We start from the raw sequence: 18,356 nt of genomic DNA on the forward strand, positions 1-18,356 counted from the left end.
TCCGGGTCATGTGGCCAGCATGACTATGCCGCTTCTGGTGAACCAGAGCAGCGCATGGAAACACCGTTTACCTTCCCGCTGGAGTGGTACCTATTTATCTACTTGCACTTTGACATGTTTTCGAACTGCTAGGTTGGCAGGAGCAGGGACCAAGCAACGGGAGCTCACTCCAACGCGGGGATTCGAACCGCCAACCTTCTGATTGGCAAGCCCTAGGCTCTATGGTTTAACCCACAGAGCCAATGGGGTTTACTCCCTACTAAATACAGTTAAGATTGCTGTGCTTTTTATGAAGATATTTTTAACAGCTACTGTTATGGAAAATATTTTTATTCATAACCTCTCAGTTTGCTTAATTGACCAAAAGGTTGTATGTAAGCAACCTTTACCTGAATTGGCCCCACCCCAAATTAAAAGGCAAAGTGGGGAGGAAGGCGGAGGATGATTTGCCCTTTAAAAAGGATACATGTCAACTTCCAAACTCCCCATTCATGTGAATCCATGCAGAGAATAGTGCTTTCTCCACCCCTTTGCACCACACATCTGCCCACCATAGGAAAGGGAGGATCTGCTTCCTCTCTGGAAAACACAGGACTACCACATTCTGGATTGGGTTCACATTTCCTCTTTGTGAAGAACAAGTGAGAACCATTTATAAAGCTGTGCAAGTGAAGCATCTCTGCTAAACGCTCCATAGTGTGGTGGAAGTTCTTTCCCCATTACAGCTCACAGCGGGGTAATATTTGCATAGACAATCCTTAATAAGATCCAAGTCAATTTGTAGGCACCTAAAGAAGCTGATGAAGTCATTACCAAGCTTGAATGCACACAGGAAGCGGTAAGCAATAAATGTTACCTGATGGACGGGACTCCATGCCATTAATAGCTTACGGTTCTGTGAAGCACAAGGTGTGCATTTATAAGGAACCAGTGAAGGGTGGCCTATTAAGTCAAATGGGACACTGCCTTGCCAATTTCATCTGCCTGCCTTCTTACAGGAGTCCACAAGGTGACCCTGACTGTCAGCTTCCTCTTCCTCTGTTTCAGTGTTGCTCTTGTAGAACTCAGCAGGGAGGATGATGGGACAAACCTAGAATTGGCTCCAACTATCATTGTCTCTAGATCCACGTTGGATTCCCTTGTCTTCTGCCCTATCAGCCCCAATGGACACTGCATGTAACAGTGTGGTAGAGGATGTAATATGTGCTGTGGTTGTTAAAGTGGACCTGGGAGACCAGGGTTAAAACCGCACCTGGCTATGAAGCTCACTGGGTGACCTTGGGCAAGTCACTGGCTAGCCTACCTCACAGGGTTGTTGTGGGGATTAAATGAGGAGGGGGCAGAGCCATGTACCCCACATTGAGCTCCTTGGGGGGGGGGAGGTGGGATATAAACACAATAAATAATAATAATAACATGACTGGACTTCTACAGATTCTCACCTCATCCCCGCCCGTCCCCTACTTCTAAGGAGCCTTTTAAAAAATGCATTAGCTTAATGATTTCCTGCTCTGGAGGGTAGGATTCAAACCAATGGCTTCAAGTTACAAGAAAGGAGTTTGACCTAAGTTTCTGACTTTTGACAGTGGAATGGTCTCCCTCCTGAGGTTCTGGGCTTTCCTTCCTTGGAGGTTTTTAAGCAGAGGTTGGATGGCCATCCTTCAAGGATACTTTAGCTGAGATTCCTGCATTGCAGGGGGTGGGAGTAGATGACGATTGGGGTCTCCTCCAACTCTGGTGTTCTATGATTCATGTATTTTAGGATGCAATCCTACGCATGCCTACCTCCTAGGAGTAACTCCCATTAAACACAGTGGGACTTACTTCTGAGTAGCACAGATAGGATTGTTCTGTTGCTGATTTATGTTGCCCTGTGGGCCTAAAAATTACTTCATGCTTACGTTAGTTTAAGGGTTTAAAGTGGCTTAACTATGTATGCCACCTTTACAAATTTACAGCAGCTTAAGAGATTATGGACTCTTGTAAAGTCATAATAAGGCAGCTTTAACAGTCATTATGTTGTAAGGCTTTGTTCTGTTTTGTGCTCGTTTTAAAATTCCCCTAATACATTCAGTTTAAAACCACAGGTCAATGTAATGAAGGGCAAAGGCTGAAGTGTCTACATTAATCAACTCACATGGAAATACCCAGTCTGCTAGTGATTGCTCATGTTCTAAAATATCCAAGAAAGTCTCATTTGGAATTGTTGAGTGGATTCCAGTGAAAGGCACTTACACAATCATACAGTTTGTTCAAGAAGCCCAAACAGAAAACTTGTATGGTTTCCTGTGTGTGTACTTCTTTTTTCAATGCAGCTTTCCATTGAAAAATAGCTGTCCTTTGCCTCTGCTGCTACTGGCCCTTTTTGTATTGACTTTGCTTTCTTATCTGATAGCAATAAATTTCCACTAGGGTGAAAAACCAACTAAGCCAGTGACCCCTATTCCCCATGGCTTCCAGACAATGGAGAGGGGACCTTGCAGACACTCCAGCGGTTTCTAAGCCTCATTTGTGCACATTTTCATTCAGCAGTTTGGACTGTGTGCAATTAGAGAGAGTCTCTGTTTAAAGGGACCTCATGGGGTCACAACAGATCACTGGAGCAATAAATTACTGGTTCTTCAGAAGCAGAGGGAGCGTGGAAATTATGGGAGGGAGGTGAAAGGGTAAATGCAATAGAACTGAATGTAAGAATCTGACTCTTGAATGAAGAAATCAACAGCCTTGTAAATATCAGCACTTTGGACAATGACGGCTATAGCAGAAGCTGCAAATTGGTTTGCTTACATTTAGGAAGTGTATAGCCAAGTCATTTGCCTTCTACGTAAAAGTAACTGCTGAGAAAAGGCCTGTAATGTTTTGCTCTCAAGAAGTGGGGAACAATCATTGCATCAAAGTGTGCTTAAATGCAAGCCGACCCAGATCTTAAGTCACCAGTCAAAGAAAAGCAAGCACACATAATAAATGCAACATTATGCTGCAGAACCACATTTTTGTGCTCAGCTCCAACTGATCTGTGAATAACTACCAACACTTCTCTTTTCTACTCATCTCACCATAGGCTGGCTGGCAGTCCCATGCTTACCAGAGACTGAAATTCATGAACCAGGTTGCTATGGCTTCCTGGTGCTCCTCAGTGTTTAGAGTTGCTGCAGGCTGTATCCGCGGTTGCCTGGTTCACACACTGCATTGTTACCCTGTCCATATGGAGCATGTTCAAGGATGGTCAGAACACATCTTGGTTTTTAAAGAGAGCTATGATAGCAACCTTACGTTAAATTAAGACCAGGTAACACACATTTTTATTCAGTCAGGCAACTAAGTATCATATTCATATACCATGCTTAGCATACCCCAAAACAACAGATAGTTGTGTTGGTTCATAGTGCAACATTCCAAAGTCAGCAGTAGGGTGCCACGGAAAATTGTACCAAAATGTCACAAAATAGTACCGGGCCATCTGTTTCTCTCTCCCCACATCCTAGCCTGATGAGGATTTCTGGAGAACTTGAAGACTTGCTCACTATTGATTTGCCCCAATAAATATTCCACTCTTCTCTGGATTTTGGATTAATGTCTCCAACAGCTGCACCCCTACCCTAACTTTTCACAAAGAGTACAAAAGCCACCTTGATTGAACTCAATGGGACTTAGTCCAATGATTGCAAGCTAAATATATGATTTGATGATTGGGCAAGCAATATGGTGTGTGTATTATTTATTACATTTATATCCCAACTTTCTTCTGTCAAGGAATCCAAGGCATTATGGAACATCTAATGAGAATCATGTGATGCAAAGGTCCTCCTAAAAGAAAGGGGAATGCAGACAAACTGGTTGCTTGTTATCCTCTAAAAGTCAGCACTAGGCAAACCATAGGAGCAATGCCTTGCTATGCTTCATAGGGGTTAGGGCCTCCCAGAGCACCTTTGGCCAAGCCAAGAAGGGCTCTTGACGGATGGAGTGTCCTCTAGCGTGTTCAGTACGTGGGAAAATGCAGCCAAGGGCCATAAATACCTCATTAGTTTCATTCCCAATTAAGCGTGAAACGATGGCTCTTTATTGGAGTGAGCGCGTGGAGCAGAAGGAGAGGAGAGCTGGGTCGAGCCACGGAGGAGAAGGAAGGCAGGAAGGACTTGCTGGGGAAGGAATCACTTGGCAGAGACCTCCCTTCTCTTCACAAGTCCTTTCCATCTTGTCATACAATATGGATACCTGTGACATCTGTGTTGCTGCTCTCTGGGCTCTCAACCCAATCCAGTGGTCCCACGTCATCGTTGTCGTCCCACAGTTACAGTTTCCAGCACCCTTAACAAGCTTCCCAGGATACTTTGGGGAAAGTCATGTGCATTGAATGTGCTTTTAATGTATGGTGTGGATCTGAGCATAAGAACATAAGAAGGGAGGCTGGATCAGGCCAATGGTCCAACTAGTCCAGCAGCCTGTTTTCACAGGTTTCAACCAGATACCTGTGGGAAACCCACTATCAGGACCCCAATGCCACAGCATTCTCCCCTCCGGCAGTTTTTAAGAACTGGTATTCAGAAATATTACTGCCTCTGACTATGAAGACATAGCATAGCCATCATGGCAAGTAGCCATCAATAGACTTATCCTCCATGAATTTATCTAATCCTCTTTGAAAGCCATCCAGGCTGGTGGTCGACTCTCTTTTGTCTACTATTATGTGATACTCCACAGTACAGTGGTACCTTGGTTGTCAAACAGCTTGCCTCCCAAACAAATCGGCTCCTGAATGCCTCAAACCCAGAAGTAAGTGTTCCGGTTTGCAAACGTTTTTTGGAAGCCAAACTTCTGACGTGGCTTCCGTGGCTTCCGCTTGAGTGCAGGAAGCTCCTGCAGCCAACCGGAAGTCGCATATTGGTTTTTCAAATGGTTCCGGGAGTCGAATGGACTCCCAGAACGGATCAAGTTTGACAATCAAGGTGCCACTGTATATACAGGAATGTAGTGGCAGTTCTGTAAGGTAAGAAGCTCACGTGTATTGGGGGGTGAGGGGTGTTCATATTTGGCTTTTGGCTTTAGAAATATGTTTCATGGGCAATATAAAACGTTTATTACCTCACAGAACTGCTGTCACCAGATCCCTTTGGGGGGGGGGAATTGGCAAGACTAGAAGAGCGTTTTTGAGGGGCTTGGATCACAGTTTTTTTGTGGGGGGGGAACACTCGCATGCATTATAAACGCTTTCTCTGGCACGCAGAGCAGAAACGACACACAGTCTCAAGGATCACAGGCAGCAACAACGAAAACCCTTAACAAACCCACCAATCACGCAAACTACAGCCTGCTGGCTGCAAAAAAATCCCACCAATTGCTGGGGGGGGGGAGGCAGGAATACAGCTGCTTCTAAGCTGCCTCTAAGCTGCTGCTGGGGACACGGGTGGCGCTGTGGGTTATACCACAGAGCCTAGGGCTTGCCGATCAGAAGGTCGGCGCTTCGAATCCCCGTGACAGGGTGAGCTCCCGTTGCTTGGTCCCAGCAAGGTGCTACTAGAAGGATTTTTTTTATTTTGTTTTGACTACATCAGACCAACACGGCTACCTACCTGTAATTCCCACTACTAAAAGTCAGACACATATAGCAGCACATTTATTTGCAAACATTCTGCATAGTACCAAACACAGCACCCTCATCTGGGTACACAGGAACCTTTGAGCAATATGAATGGTCCTTCTGGTCTAAAGCTAAGCTACCTTTTAGAAAAGCTTTATATACTGGTGTGCTATTGCTCCTGTCCTATTCTTTAAAACTGATGGTCCTGAAACACAATTTCACTTAGAAAGGCTGAAATGCAATACCAGTTTTAAAAAGGGAAACTGGAGCCTTGTGCAAAATCTAATCCTATTCTTAGAATCATTTCATGGAAGAAAAAAGAAATCTTGAAGCCGTCCTAATAAAGCCGAACTTGTGAAATCCCTTTACTAGAAAATGTCATTTGATATCAAACCCTCCCTGGTATCTCTGCAAAGGGGCAAATATGTTAAAGGGCAGGTGCCCCCAACTTAACCCTTAGCTTGGTCTATTTCTTAACAAGGAATTTCTTATCTTCCTTGTTGTGAGAAAAAGAGAACCGGAGAGATATAGCAGGAAACAGAAAGCGAGAAAGAGAGATGCAAAATTGATCTGGCAACTTGTTTGTTGCTTAGATGTGGTTTATGTAACAACAGATTTCATTTTTGGTTTCATGAAAGTATTCTGAATTAAGAAGGAAATATTTCTAAATAACCCTAACATGTACAAAGTGCTATACAGCAGTGTTTCCCAACCAGGGGCCTTATGGCCCCCTGGGGGTCCCCAGGATATTCCAAGGGAGGTAGAGGTGAAAATTGTATAAATGGGGGGGGCCACAACACAAGACTAGGGGGCCACAGAGGGAAGGGGGAAGTGAAGGGGGGAAATCATCATTTTTATTTTTATTTTTAAAAAGCCTGATTGGCTGGCTATCCGCTTGGCCAATCACAAGCGCGTAAGGGGGCTCACCAGAGCTGCTTGTTGCTGCCACCAGTGGCAACCTGGGCCTAACTCTGCAAGGCGCAGGGTGCAATCCACTCCAGTGCCTAGTGCAGGGGTCAGCAACCTTTTTCAGCCGTGGGCCAGTCCACCATCCCTCAGACCATGTGGTGGGGCGGACTATATTTTGAAGGGGGGGGGGGAATGAACAAATTTCTATGCATTTTAAATAAAAGGACACATTCTACTCATGTAAAAACACGCTGATTCCCGGACCGTCCATGGGCCGGATTTAGAAAGCGACTGGGCCGGATCCAGCCCCTGGGCCTTAGTTTTCCTACCTATGGTTTAAATCATATGACTCCCCCCACTCAAATCCTGGGAATTGTAGTTCATCAAAGGCACTTGGAATTATAGCTCTGTGATGGGTGAACATCTAAGACACATAGCTTTTATTGTACCCTAAAATTTGGCGTTCCTGGCGTGCTCTAGTCCATGGGGTCACAAAGAGTTGGACACGACTAAATGACTAAATAACAACAACTACAAAATTTGGTAAGAGAGGCTGTGTCTGACTTTGTGGGAAATATTTGGAGAACAATGCTACTTTGTTTCTTACTGATCCCATGAAGCAATCCCCTGTATCTTATGTTGCAACACTCCCTGAGATCTACGAACAAAGGGTGGTATACAAACAACAACAGCAACATACATACATACATACATATTCAATAAAGGCCTAAACCATATCTAGAAAGTCTTTACGCATGCACTAATCAAGTGTAAAGAACTCAAGCTACGCATGCATGTCTTTGGTATGGGAAGTCGAAAATTTATAAAAGTTTTATGAACCATATCCTTAGGAAGAACCTGTATAGAGTTTGGGATAAATATAAAAATTTGCTGGAAAGGATAACACCTTTATGGCTATCTCCTTTCAAGGTTATTACAATTAATAGAGTTAATGTGGATAGACAGTGGGCGACTTACAGGGAATTGCTGCATTTTATGGCGGGGGGGGGAGGCAAACTGAAATCAATGGAAAATGTAAGGAGCCATGTTATGGATTTCATGTTAGGAATCATTAGGAAAGGGATTGAAATGAGAGCTATGAATATCGTAAAGTTATTATGCAAATCTATGGTAACTTGACCGTACACTTGCAGAACTGTGTGGAATTCTGGTTACCACACACCTTTTAAAAAAGGATATTATGGAGCTGGTACAGAAAGGGCAACCCATATGACCATGAACAGGAACAACTGCCCTCAGAGGAAAGGTTGCAACATTTCAAGCTTTTAGATTGGGGAAAGGTGAGCACATGACAGAGGTGCATCAATTATGTCATGGTGTGCGGAAAGTGGGGGAATGTGCTTTCCTGCCTTTCTAGTAATATAGTGGTATCTTGGTTTAAGTACACAATTGGTTCCAGAAGTCTGTACTTAAACTGAAACGTACTTAACCTGAAGCGAACTTTCCCATTGAAAGTAATGGAAAGTGGATTAATCCGTTCCAGACGGGTCCACAAAGTATTCAACCAGAAGCGTACTTAACCCGAAGTATGAGTGTAATTGGTTCCAGAAGTCTGTACTTAACCTGAAGCGAATTTTCCCATTGAAAGTAATAGAAAGTGGATTAATCCGTTCCAGACGGGTCCTCTGAGTACTTAAACTGAAAGTACTCAAACCGAGGCGTACTTAAACCGAGGTATGACTGCACTAGAAACCAAGTCATCCCATGAAGTTAAATATTGGGAAATTCTGGGCAGACAAAAGGAGATACTTCTCCACAGGGCACATAGTTAAACTGCAGAATGTGCTGCTCTAGGATGGAGCAATAATAGCCTCCAATTTAGGTTCCTTCCAGATAATGGCTGAATAATGGAAGCAAGTCATTCAGAAGCTGCAAATTACTCTTAGGCAACAGTTGTTGTTGTTGTTTTAAAAAATAAACTTTTCAGATTTTCCATTGAAAATGGCATTTGCCATTCCGCCTCATGAAACCAGTTCAGCTCGCCCTAGTTTAAACACACGCACGCGCGCATCCCGAAACATTTTCTGCGAGAGTTTTCTCGCCAGAAAGACCAACCACGAGGGGAGAGATCGGGGAGGGGGAACGACCCCCCCCAGCTAGTCGAGGCCAATCCCTGCCGGCAGATTGTCAGACGGCTCCGCCCACGGGCCCCTCTCGATTTGCATAAGAAAACTGCCAGAAAGCTCCGCTGCGCTTCGCGTCTGGGGTCAGTGTGCCCGTCGGCGCGGGGAAGGAGCGCTTTGCAAAAGCTGCATGCAGCCTGCGGGAAGCTGAGCATTGCGCGCGCGCTCTTCCCTCCTCTGCACCCCCCTCTCTCTTTCTGCCTTTTTGCAGCCTTCGGATACCCGCCCCGCCACAGCCTCCTGGATCCCCAGAAGAGCGGACCCTTTTGAAAGCAGGCCCATCCCTGCAGCAGCCTCCAGATTCCTCTCCCCGGACCCGCGATGCAGCGTCGCGCCCTTTTCCTGTGCCTGCTGGCGCTCGCCACGCCTTGCATCGGCTCGGCGCGGGGTCTCTTCCTGTTCGGGCAGCCCGAGTTCTCGTACAAGCGCTCCAACTGCAAGCCCATCCCGGCGTCGATGCTGCTGTGCCGCGGCATCGAGTACCCCAACATGCGGCTGCCCAACCTGCTGGGCCACGAGACCATGCAGGAGGTGCTGGAGCAAGCGGGCGCCTGGATCCCGCTGGTGCAGAAGCAGTGCCACCCGGACACGCGGAAGTTCCTCTGCTCGCTCTTCGCGCCCGTCTGCATCGACGACCTGGACGAGACCATCCAGCCCTGCCACTCGCTGTGCGAGCAAGTCAAGGACAGCTGCGCGCCCGTCATGTCCGCCTTCGGCTTCCCGTGGCCGGACATGCTGGACTGTAGCCGCTTCCCGCAGGACAACGACCTGTGCATCCCGCCGGCCAGCGGCGAGCACGTCCTGCCGACTCCCAGAGAAGGTAAGAGGGCGCCTTCGGGCACCGATTGCGGGCACGGCGAGCCTCCCGGGGCGGGCGCAAAGACGGAGTTTGCTCGATGGGGAGCGCGCACTAGGCACGCTTGCGGGAAGCAGATTCCCAACGACGGTCGTGGGCATTTCCAATGGGCTCCTCGTCACATTTCCCAGGGGATAAGCGCCACTGAAAGCAGGGGACTTGCTGAATGAATAACCGTGTAGAAGAATGCTTCGAAAGTCTCTCTAGGAGGGAAGGATTGGCTAAAGTGCATAATTGGAAGTAATCCCGTTGGGTTCAGTGGCGTTACTCCGCAGTGAATGTGCCCAAGGACTGCAACCAAGCAGCCTGACTTACTTGGGGAGAAATCGCAATGTGTTGACTTGGGTTTTTGCCCAGGTGAGCATGAATCAGATTGCTTAAGCTACCAACCTGAGGACACTTACTCCAAAGTAAGTGCAGTTGAAGTCAGTAGACTCCCCTGGATAAGAATGTTTAGAAGTGAATTGCTTGCCTCCCCCCCCCCGTTTTTTAAAGGAATAAGGTATCAAAAGTAGCAAACCCACAAAATAAAAGCCCTCTTCTCATCAATTATCTCAGCTTTAATAAATGGTATCTTTTTTGGAAGGGAAGAATCAGAGCCTCCTATAGCACAATGGAACTCTGTTACTTTTGAACATCCAGGGTTCTACTATAGATATGCTTTAATCACTCCAGAACCTCAGATATGTTTTCAGACCATCACAGCACCAAACAATGATTCAGTGGATGCCCCCTTACTCCAGAAAACTACAGTTTAACAAAGCAAACGCCACAGGCTTACAATTTCCCAAGGTCTGAAATGCTCAGTGCAGTCCTAAACACAGTTAATAAGAATGAAGCCAAGCTGAATTCATTGAGACTTACAGTGGGATCTTAAATATGTATACTCAGAAACAAATGACTTTGAGTTCAGTGGGGCTTGCTCCCAGGTAAGTGGGTATAGAATTCCACTGTTGAGCTTATAGTATGCTCAGTGTGCAATTGTCAGGGTGCAAATAAGTTTTTTTCAAATCTACAACTGCAGATTTGTTCATTCAGAGAAAGTCCCATGAATTGCATAGTAAGCATACTTATAGGATTACAGTCTTAGACCTGATGAACTTCAGTGCACTCTTAGTAGTCCAGTCCATGTTCACATGGAAGTAAATTTCATTTAATGTGAGTGGGCTTACTCACAAGGTGCGTTAATCACAGTACTCTGTAATTGTAATATCAAACATCATATTCAACCCATTAGCCCATGCTCAGAGCAAACCTATTGAAACAGGCTTAAGTAAGCTCATTGATTGCAATGAGTCTCATCTAAATACGACTTAGTTGGATGTCCTGCTGCTCAGGTTGTCCTATTTAAACAGGCTAGCATTGTTTTAAACTCTTGTGGAGGTTTGCATTTTGTTTAATTGATGGTTTCTCTCACCGACCCCTACTGATAATAATATGGAGAGGGCACATACTAAATAAATTTGTTGATAAAGGAATCAAATGCAAAGAGTGTCAAAGTCATGTCTTCTCATTTTAAATAAATAAACTAAATGCTTTCAGCCACAGTTTAGATGGTTTTAATTAGCTAGGCGGAGGGAAGGAGAGAGAGAGAGAGAGGGAGGGTGACACTATCCCAAGTTTTTAAATAAAGAAGAGAAAAGAAGAGGGCAGATTTCTGAAGCAAACCCATCAGGGAAACCTTGTGTATTGTATTGTCACTCTCCTTTCCTCCACTCAATGCCCCCCATCAAGGCATTGATTTCTTTTCCTCCTGGGAGAACCTAAGGATGTGGGGGGGGGAGCTTTAATCTCCTTCACATCCATTGCCTTTTCAATATTCCTTCGAGCCTTCCCACTGAATTTGCAAGATATTTCTTTAGCATGACTGTTTAGTTTTCTTTCAGCTATTATTATTTCTAAACTAAAACAAAATGCTTTTACTCTTTTAAGCTCAGAATACACTCTAAGCTGTCCCTGTAGCTTCTGACGAAGGCATTGAGGGCTATACATCTTGCTTTCTGCTGTTTTTTCCTTTGTATTTCACAGGTTCTTCCCTCATGCCTTCAAGTTGGTCCCACGCAGCTGATGTGCAGAGCAATCCTATGTATTGCTTTGCTTGGAAGTAAGTCCCACTGTGTTCAGTGTGGCTTACTCGCCAGATATTCAGCACTGGATCACAACTTTATGGGTTTGGGAGCTGATCTATGGAACTGGTTCAAGAATAAGGCAGAATCTGGTGGTCACAGCTGTGTGTGTGTGTGTGTGTGTGTGTGTGTGGAGTATACTTTGTTTCCAAACGCCACCTGCTGTTCTCTTTTGAACATCTCTGCTGAAGATTTCTTTCTTTAAATATATTTCATTCTAGCACCAAAAGTTTGTGATGCCTGCAAAAGCAAGAGTGAAGATGACAATGAAATTGTGGAAAACCTCTGCAAAAATGACTTTGGTAAGTTGTTGTTGTTGTTTTTAAAGTCACTCTAATTAAAAATGGGGAAGAGTTGTCGTACTGTCTGCTATGATAACCAAGCAGTTTTGCATGACACATACAGAACTGGCATTTAGCTTTCTTCAGAATCAAGTAGATTCTGGGATTGGTGTTAGCAATGGGACAATCAAAGCCGGTTAGGATAAGTAGTGCCAATGGGGCAGCAAGCTTCCAAGTTGTTTAGAGTTCTGCCTTTGAATAAACATGGCAGCCATGTTTCAATTCTTATTAACAAAGTGAACGTCAGTGGGGCTTATAGTACCTGTGTAGTGTCAGCACCTGTTATCGAAAGCTATGGAGGAAGACAAACTGCATGAGGTCCCTATTGGGAGCAGTCAAGCACTCAGCATCAGCAGCAGTGGATAGAGCTATCCCTCCTACCATGTGCCTCATTTTCCTCCTTCCCTGCATAGGAGCAACTGGCAGACATTCTCTTATGTGGAAGAAAGCAGTGAGGCCCCTATTAAAGTAGAAGCTCCGCCTCCGCCTCCTCCTCCACTCCTTTTACATTTTGCATAATATACTTTGCCCCACGGCAGTCAATAAAGATCAGGTTGATTTTCTGTGGAAGATCAGATTGATTTTCTGTGGCTTCTACCTTTGTCGTACTATTGCTGCATCTTCATCTGTATAGTCCCACCCTAGGTCCCATAGCCTGGTCATCATTGAATGTGACAGGTCACAGCAACTTTTCCAAACACATAAAATATTTGTGTATTTTAAAAACCATCTGCAGTAACGCTGGGGCATCGCAGAATCTTCTGTAGATATGCATGGCATTCTCTACCATGTGCACCAAAGGCAACATCCTATTTTAAAGTATATTCCACATATACTTTGCTGACCGTTGCTTGTGTGCTACACTGATGCAACTGGGAGCCTTTCAAAGTAGACCCAGGCAGCAGAGCTGTGCTGAGGACCTCGTCTCCATTCTGTTTCCCTTCTGATCCTTCTGCAGGGAGAGGGGGGTGGGAGGGGAGGCTGAACTCCTGTCCTGCTGTGAATCTGAGAGCATCAGGCTTTATCCTCTCCAGTTCCCATCTTCTCATGGAGAGGGAGGGAGGGAATGCTGAGCACCCAGTCTGATGGGAACGATGTCAGAAAGGGATTCCTCTTGACTTGGATTATTGGGCGGTGAGAAAGCTGAAAAGATGTGAGAGGGGGCTGAGTTTTGTCCTCATTGGTTTCCAAACCACCTGGTCTTTATGGCGTTTCTGACATGCAAAGTGCTTCAGATCTTAACGTTCATCCTCAAGAGTCATGGCAAAGCCTTTGCATTCCAGAGTTGTTCTTTTTAAAAGTTTCTTCAGAAAACCCAGCATGCCATGAACTGCAGCCCAACTGCTTTGGCGGAAGCAGATTGAGAATGGCAGTACTGAGGTGAGATGGCTGGCATATCCTTACAAGACATAAACATTTCTGGGCTGGTAATTGGAAAGGCCTCTTGAGTGAGGCAGATAACATATGAGAAAATAGTTGGCAGAGAAATAAAAGTTTAGTATTATAAACACATGCTATAATTTTATCAGATTAGAGCTGGGAAAGTATTTGTGGTGGAATTTACAGGGATAATATTCTTATCAGAAGGGAATTGCAAAGACAATGAGTTACTGCCTGTGTAACTAGTCTTTTTAAGTTTTCATGTGGCACATCCAGTATGAGATATTCAGATAAACATTTTCTTGGTGGCTTTGTGTGTGTGTGTGTGTGTGTGTGTGTGTGTGTGTGTGTGTGTGTGTGTGTGAAGCATGCCGTGTAGGTTTCTTAATGAGCCTTGTGTTCCTCCCGCCTCTTTCCAGTTATTTTTCCAAATCAAATGCAGATGTTAAACCAATTTTCTTTCTCTTTGGCCTGTTCTTTTGCATACAGTACGCAAGCAATGTCGGTTCCTTACAGGTTCACCTAAGAATCTTTCTAACCTCGTAAATTAAGCCTCGTGATCTCGGCAACATCCGCGATCAGATTCCCTATGAATCGTAGGCCTCCCCACCCTCCACCCCAGCAGCTTTGGTGAGAAGACATTGTGCCAAGTTGAAACCTTAATGCATAATTAATGTACAAAAATGGGGGGCTTGGTTCCCCCCCCTCCTGTGTTTGCAAACGAGAGAGAAAGAGAGAGAGAGAAAAAAGCTGGAGAAAAAAGGCCCACTTAGAAAAGTTTTGTTTAAAAGAGAAAGAAAGAAAGAAACACACCCCAAGGTTGATTCAAACTGAAATGACTTGCATGCCCTTGGTAGCTTTAGAAATGGAGCCACCTGCTGTCCATTCTGTCAGCCCCTGACAGTTTAATTAGCAATAGAAGACCTCCCTCCCCAGGTTCTCTTTATCTGCACTAATGGGAAAAACCTCGCTCTCTCGCTCTCTTTCTTCCTTTCAACATGCCCCCGCTCCCCGTTATCCCTATTAGCTCTGAAGATAAAAGTGAAGGAGATCGCCTACATCAATGGGGACACCAAGATCACTCCGGAAACAAAGAGCAAAACCATCTACAAGCTGAATGGGGTGACAGAAAGGGATCTGAAGAAAACGGTGCTTTGGCTCAAAGGTGGCCTGCAGTGTACCTGCGACGAGATGAACGATATAAACGCACCCTACTTAGTGATGGGACAGCGGATGGCTGGCGAGCTGGTGATCACCTCCGTCAAGCGGTGGCAAAAAGGTCAGCGAGCATTCAAGAGGTTCTCGCGCAGCATTCGCAAACTGCAGTGCTAGTTGCTTGCCACGTTTGGCCCTGTCTAGTCACCAGCCTCAAGTTCTTCCAAGCGCCTTGCACCTCCTGGCTTCCACTGCAAAGCACAGCAGCCATGGGAGAGGAAACATCGTTTATTTCTTTCTTTGCGGTGGGGGAGGAGGGACAGGAAAGGGGAGCCTCCCCTCCCCAATTTTGTACATATAGTAAAACTCTCATTACAAAAAAACAAACAAAAACATGAATACTTTTTATGATTGTATTAAAGTATCTTGCTTAGAGCTAGCTATTTGCATCGGTGCAAAATGTGACTTTAATTTTTTAAATCTTTTGTTTTGGTTTTTTCCATTTTGAACAGTCCTTCAGTGCGGCTAACGTTTCTGTATAGGGTATATTACACGTTAGCTTTGGTAATCATCAAGTCCAGTTTGTCAGGTTCCGTTTTGATGCGGTGCGAAAAGGGCTCCATGAAATGATGTTGCCCTTTCTTTCTTCAGAAGATAGTAAACCCCAGATATGGCTACTTTCTGGTCTATTTGAAAGGGAATCTGACAACGATGTCAAGTCACTAGGAGTGCCACTTATACACCTTTCCATTTGGGACTACAATTCAACACAGAGTTAAAAGTCCTCTGAGTTCGGTTGTCTTGCGCATAGCTTAAAGTTACAATCCTGGAGTTTGTCCTTACTTCTGTAAACATGCGTAGGATTGCACTATAAATCTGTGTTGAATTGTGGGCATTCTGTTTCATTTTGACCTGGAATATTGGACCACATTTTACCCAAGATAAACATGTCCCCTATTTTTATTCACTATAGGGAAAGTACAATCGTCACATGTGCTACTTATGCAGGAACTGCGTCAATAAAGGCATATTAACCATTTGCACACAGTATTTTATACAAACCTGTTAATAGTTTTAAACTGACTCAATGCACATTTGAGGAAGGTTTCTTTTTGTGCTGTTTTGGTACTACTGCCTTCACAAATTAAACCTTTCCTTAGTCTAACTGTAATATAAGTAGTGGTTATTCTGAAAGAGTTGTAAAATATTACTTTAACAAACCTTGTAAATATTCCAGATAAACCTTATATTCTTGTATATAAACTTTACATCATACAGTAGTTTACCCTTTGTCTTTGTTCTTTGGGGGATCAAATGAGGCTGTGAGCAATAAGTCTTACCTCCATACTATCTAGCCATTTTTATTTTACTTGTCAAACAACCAGAACTTTTTATTTATCCTCTGTCCCACCAACATTGGCCCATGAAAGCCTGAAGGATTATACATGTTCGTATCCTTAGATGTAATATATCCATCCCGTTTAGATGTGACCACAGCATGGTCCCCAAATACATTAAGGTGGGTAATGTGGTAACCATGTAAATTAAACTTCACCGAATTCTCTTACTGAAGTAGCATTTGTAGGTGTCCAGGATAGAATGCTTTTAAAAGATGCAGATGAAATTGTTCGGTTTGAGCTACTCCATGCACTTTCCTCAAACATACATTGAATGCTTCCCTGGCCATTTCTTTATTGCTGAAGTTCTTTTCCAGCACTATTCAACTTAGGACAGCCAAAACTCTAAACGATCTTCAGGACCGCAAGAAAGAGCCGACAAAGATTATACATGAGTCATGTAGGCACAGTCTTTTTGCACCCTCTGTGTGAACATCTTCAGAAACTTGGGACAGCTCTTGCTTGGTAAAATACACATGGATGAGGTTCTCATCAAGGTCATGCACATATACCAAGCTCTCACCAAGCCCTTTCAACATCACACACATAGTACAAAATGTTGGCTCAATCCAATGGGAAGAAATAAGTGCCCCAAAGTTATTCTGTTATGAAGACCCAGGGCTGAAACAAAAGGGTAGATTGGGTTGTCCCCTCAATAGAGAATAAATGATGTCAGGGGTCTGAGTACACACACAGCTTCAGCTTTTCAGTTGGGTTGCACAGCTCAGCACAGAGAAACATTGCATATAGCAGCTATTAGTTTGCGCACCATGCCTTGCCATTACAGAATGCTAACAGAACAAAATGCCCACAGTTCAATAATCTTACACGGCCCTCCAGATGTTGGATCACAACTCTTGTCATCCCTGGCCATTCCTAGAGATCGCTGAATTGTAAAGTTGGAAGGGACCTTGGCAGTCATCAACCCCCTGCAATGCAGGAGTCTTTTGCCCAACATGGGGCTCAAACCCAAGACCCTGAGATTAAGAGTCTCATGCTCTACCAACTGAGCTATCCCAGGCAATGCTGGCTGGGGCTGATAGGAGCTAGAGTCCAGGGCCAAAGGTTTTCTCCACCCTGTTTTAATTTCTTCCCCCATAAAGGGATACAACAAGCTTTTGAGGAGAGACTGTCCCTTGTTCAATAATGATACACTTTTTTCTATTGATTATACAGTTATTTTCATTCATTGGCACTTTAAAAAGAATATTGGATTCCAGCACAGTTATAGTTGTGGTTTAGATGGCAACCAAAGTTTTCCTCTTGACTTTAAATACAGGTTAGACAGTGGACAGCCACCTCCCCTTTAAGCCTAAATTAATATGCCCTGGTTTGCTGTGAACCTATGAAACACTGCCTGTGGATCGGGTTGGTTTTTTTGTTTTTTTGTTTTTTTTGGAGTAAGGTTAATTGCAACACACACTACTTAACCTCATTTCATAAGGCATGGGCTTTGTTTAAGCCATTATTTAAAAGATTGTTTAAAATGTCTCCAAAGATGTTTAAATATATAAATATGAAAAATGGTTAAAAATATTGCACTAGAGATTTAAGAACCCTAGGCTTTCCGGTGGAACTTCCTAGTAGAAATAATCCTTGCCCAATAGGTAGATACTCTTTTCACAGAGCATACCCTGGCACATACATATCCCATTATTTGGGTACAGCTTCCAAGAAATGAGATTCCAAGCCAGTAAATCTCATACGGTGACTAGGTCATGGGAAGCTAGTGATTAGGTCGCCACCCTGTCAGAAGTGAGCACCCAGAAACAAAGCTACACAAAGCGTTAAATCGACGGGTGATTTCCAGGTCACAGGGTGTCACAGACGAAACAGGTTCCAAGCAAGGCCAAAATACAATCGGCAGGACCCTTAATAAAGTCTGTGAAGCCCTGCATGAGGACGCTTTCTCTCCCATCACCAAATCTAGTGAAGAATCCAGAAGTGGGCAATTAGCATTAGGCCACACAACTCAATTACCCTGCAGCGATGCTGATCTTGCAAAATACCGGCTGATATCAAAACACAGCACCGAAGTTCCAGTACATAATAGCCTTGCAAGATGGTTAATCTGCATAAGAGGGTAAAGCGCATTGTGCTCACTTCGTCAAATCTTGGCTTTCTGTCCGAGGCTTAGATCCACTATTTAGCTATTAAGCTTTTGAAGTGGGGTAGCAGCCAGATGTGTCCGAAGGCTTTTCAAGTTTCAGTTTAGTTACGGGTAAAGAGTTAAACAATGTCCTCTCAATTAGATCTTCAAGGGGCCAGATTAACCATCATTTGTCCCTTCACTAGGCCACATGCACCCTGCTGGCTGCAACTCTCCAATGCCAAGTCATTTAATTCCCTTGCTCCTGCCTGCCAGGAGCTGCTCCATTCACATCCCAGACAGCTTCCTTTCAAGGGAGCATTACAACCACAACAGGCCCAATTGTGGAACCTCTCTTTTTGTTATTTATTTACACCGCCA

At 44.4% G+C, this 18,356-nt stretch overlaps 1 protein-coding gene and 1 long non-coding RNA gene across 2 annotated transcripts in view; one reads left to right on the plus strand and one right to left on the minus strand.

Annotated features, from left to right (window-relative positions):
• Positions 1-18,356, minus strand: part of LOC148687335 (uncharacterized) — an 85,136-nt gene that overhangs the window by 60,269 nt on the left and 6,511 nt on the right. The gene's annotated exons all lie outside the window — the stretch shown is intronic.
• SFRP2 (secreted frizzled related protein 2) lies at positions 8,526-15,769 on the plus strand. Its single transcript, XM_035113887.3, has 3 exons — positions 8,526-9,451; positions 11,835-11,915; positions 14,362-15,769. Exons 1-3 carry the CDS (start codon positions 8,953-8,955, stop codon positions 14,664-14,666), a joined length of 885 nt encoding a protein of 294 aa, XP_034969778.1. The 5' UTR covers positions 8,526-8,952; the 3' UTR covers positions 14,667-15,769.

Source organism: Zootoca vivipara, chromosome Z1 (assembly GCF_965207765.1).
Source record: "Zootoca vivipara chromosome Z1, rZooViv2.hap1.1, whole genome shotgun sequence".
NCBI lineage: Eukaryota > Metazoa > Chordata > Lepidosauria > Squamata > Lacertidae > Zootoca > Zootoca vivipara.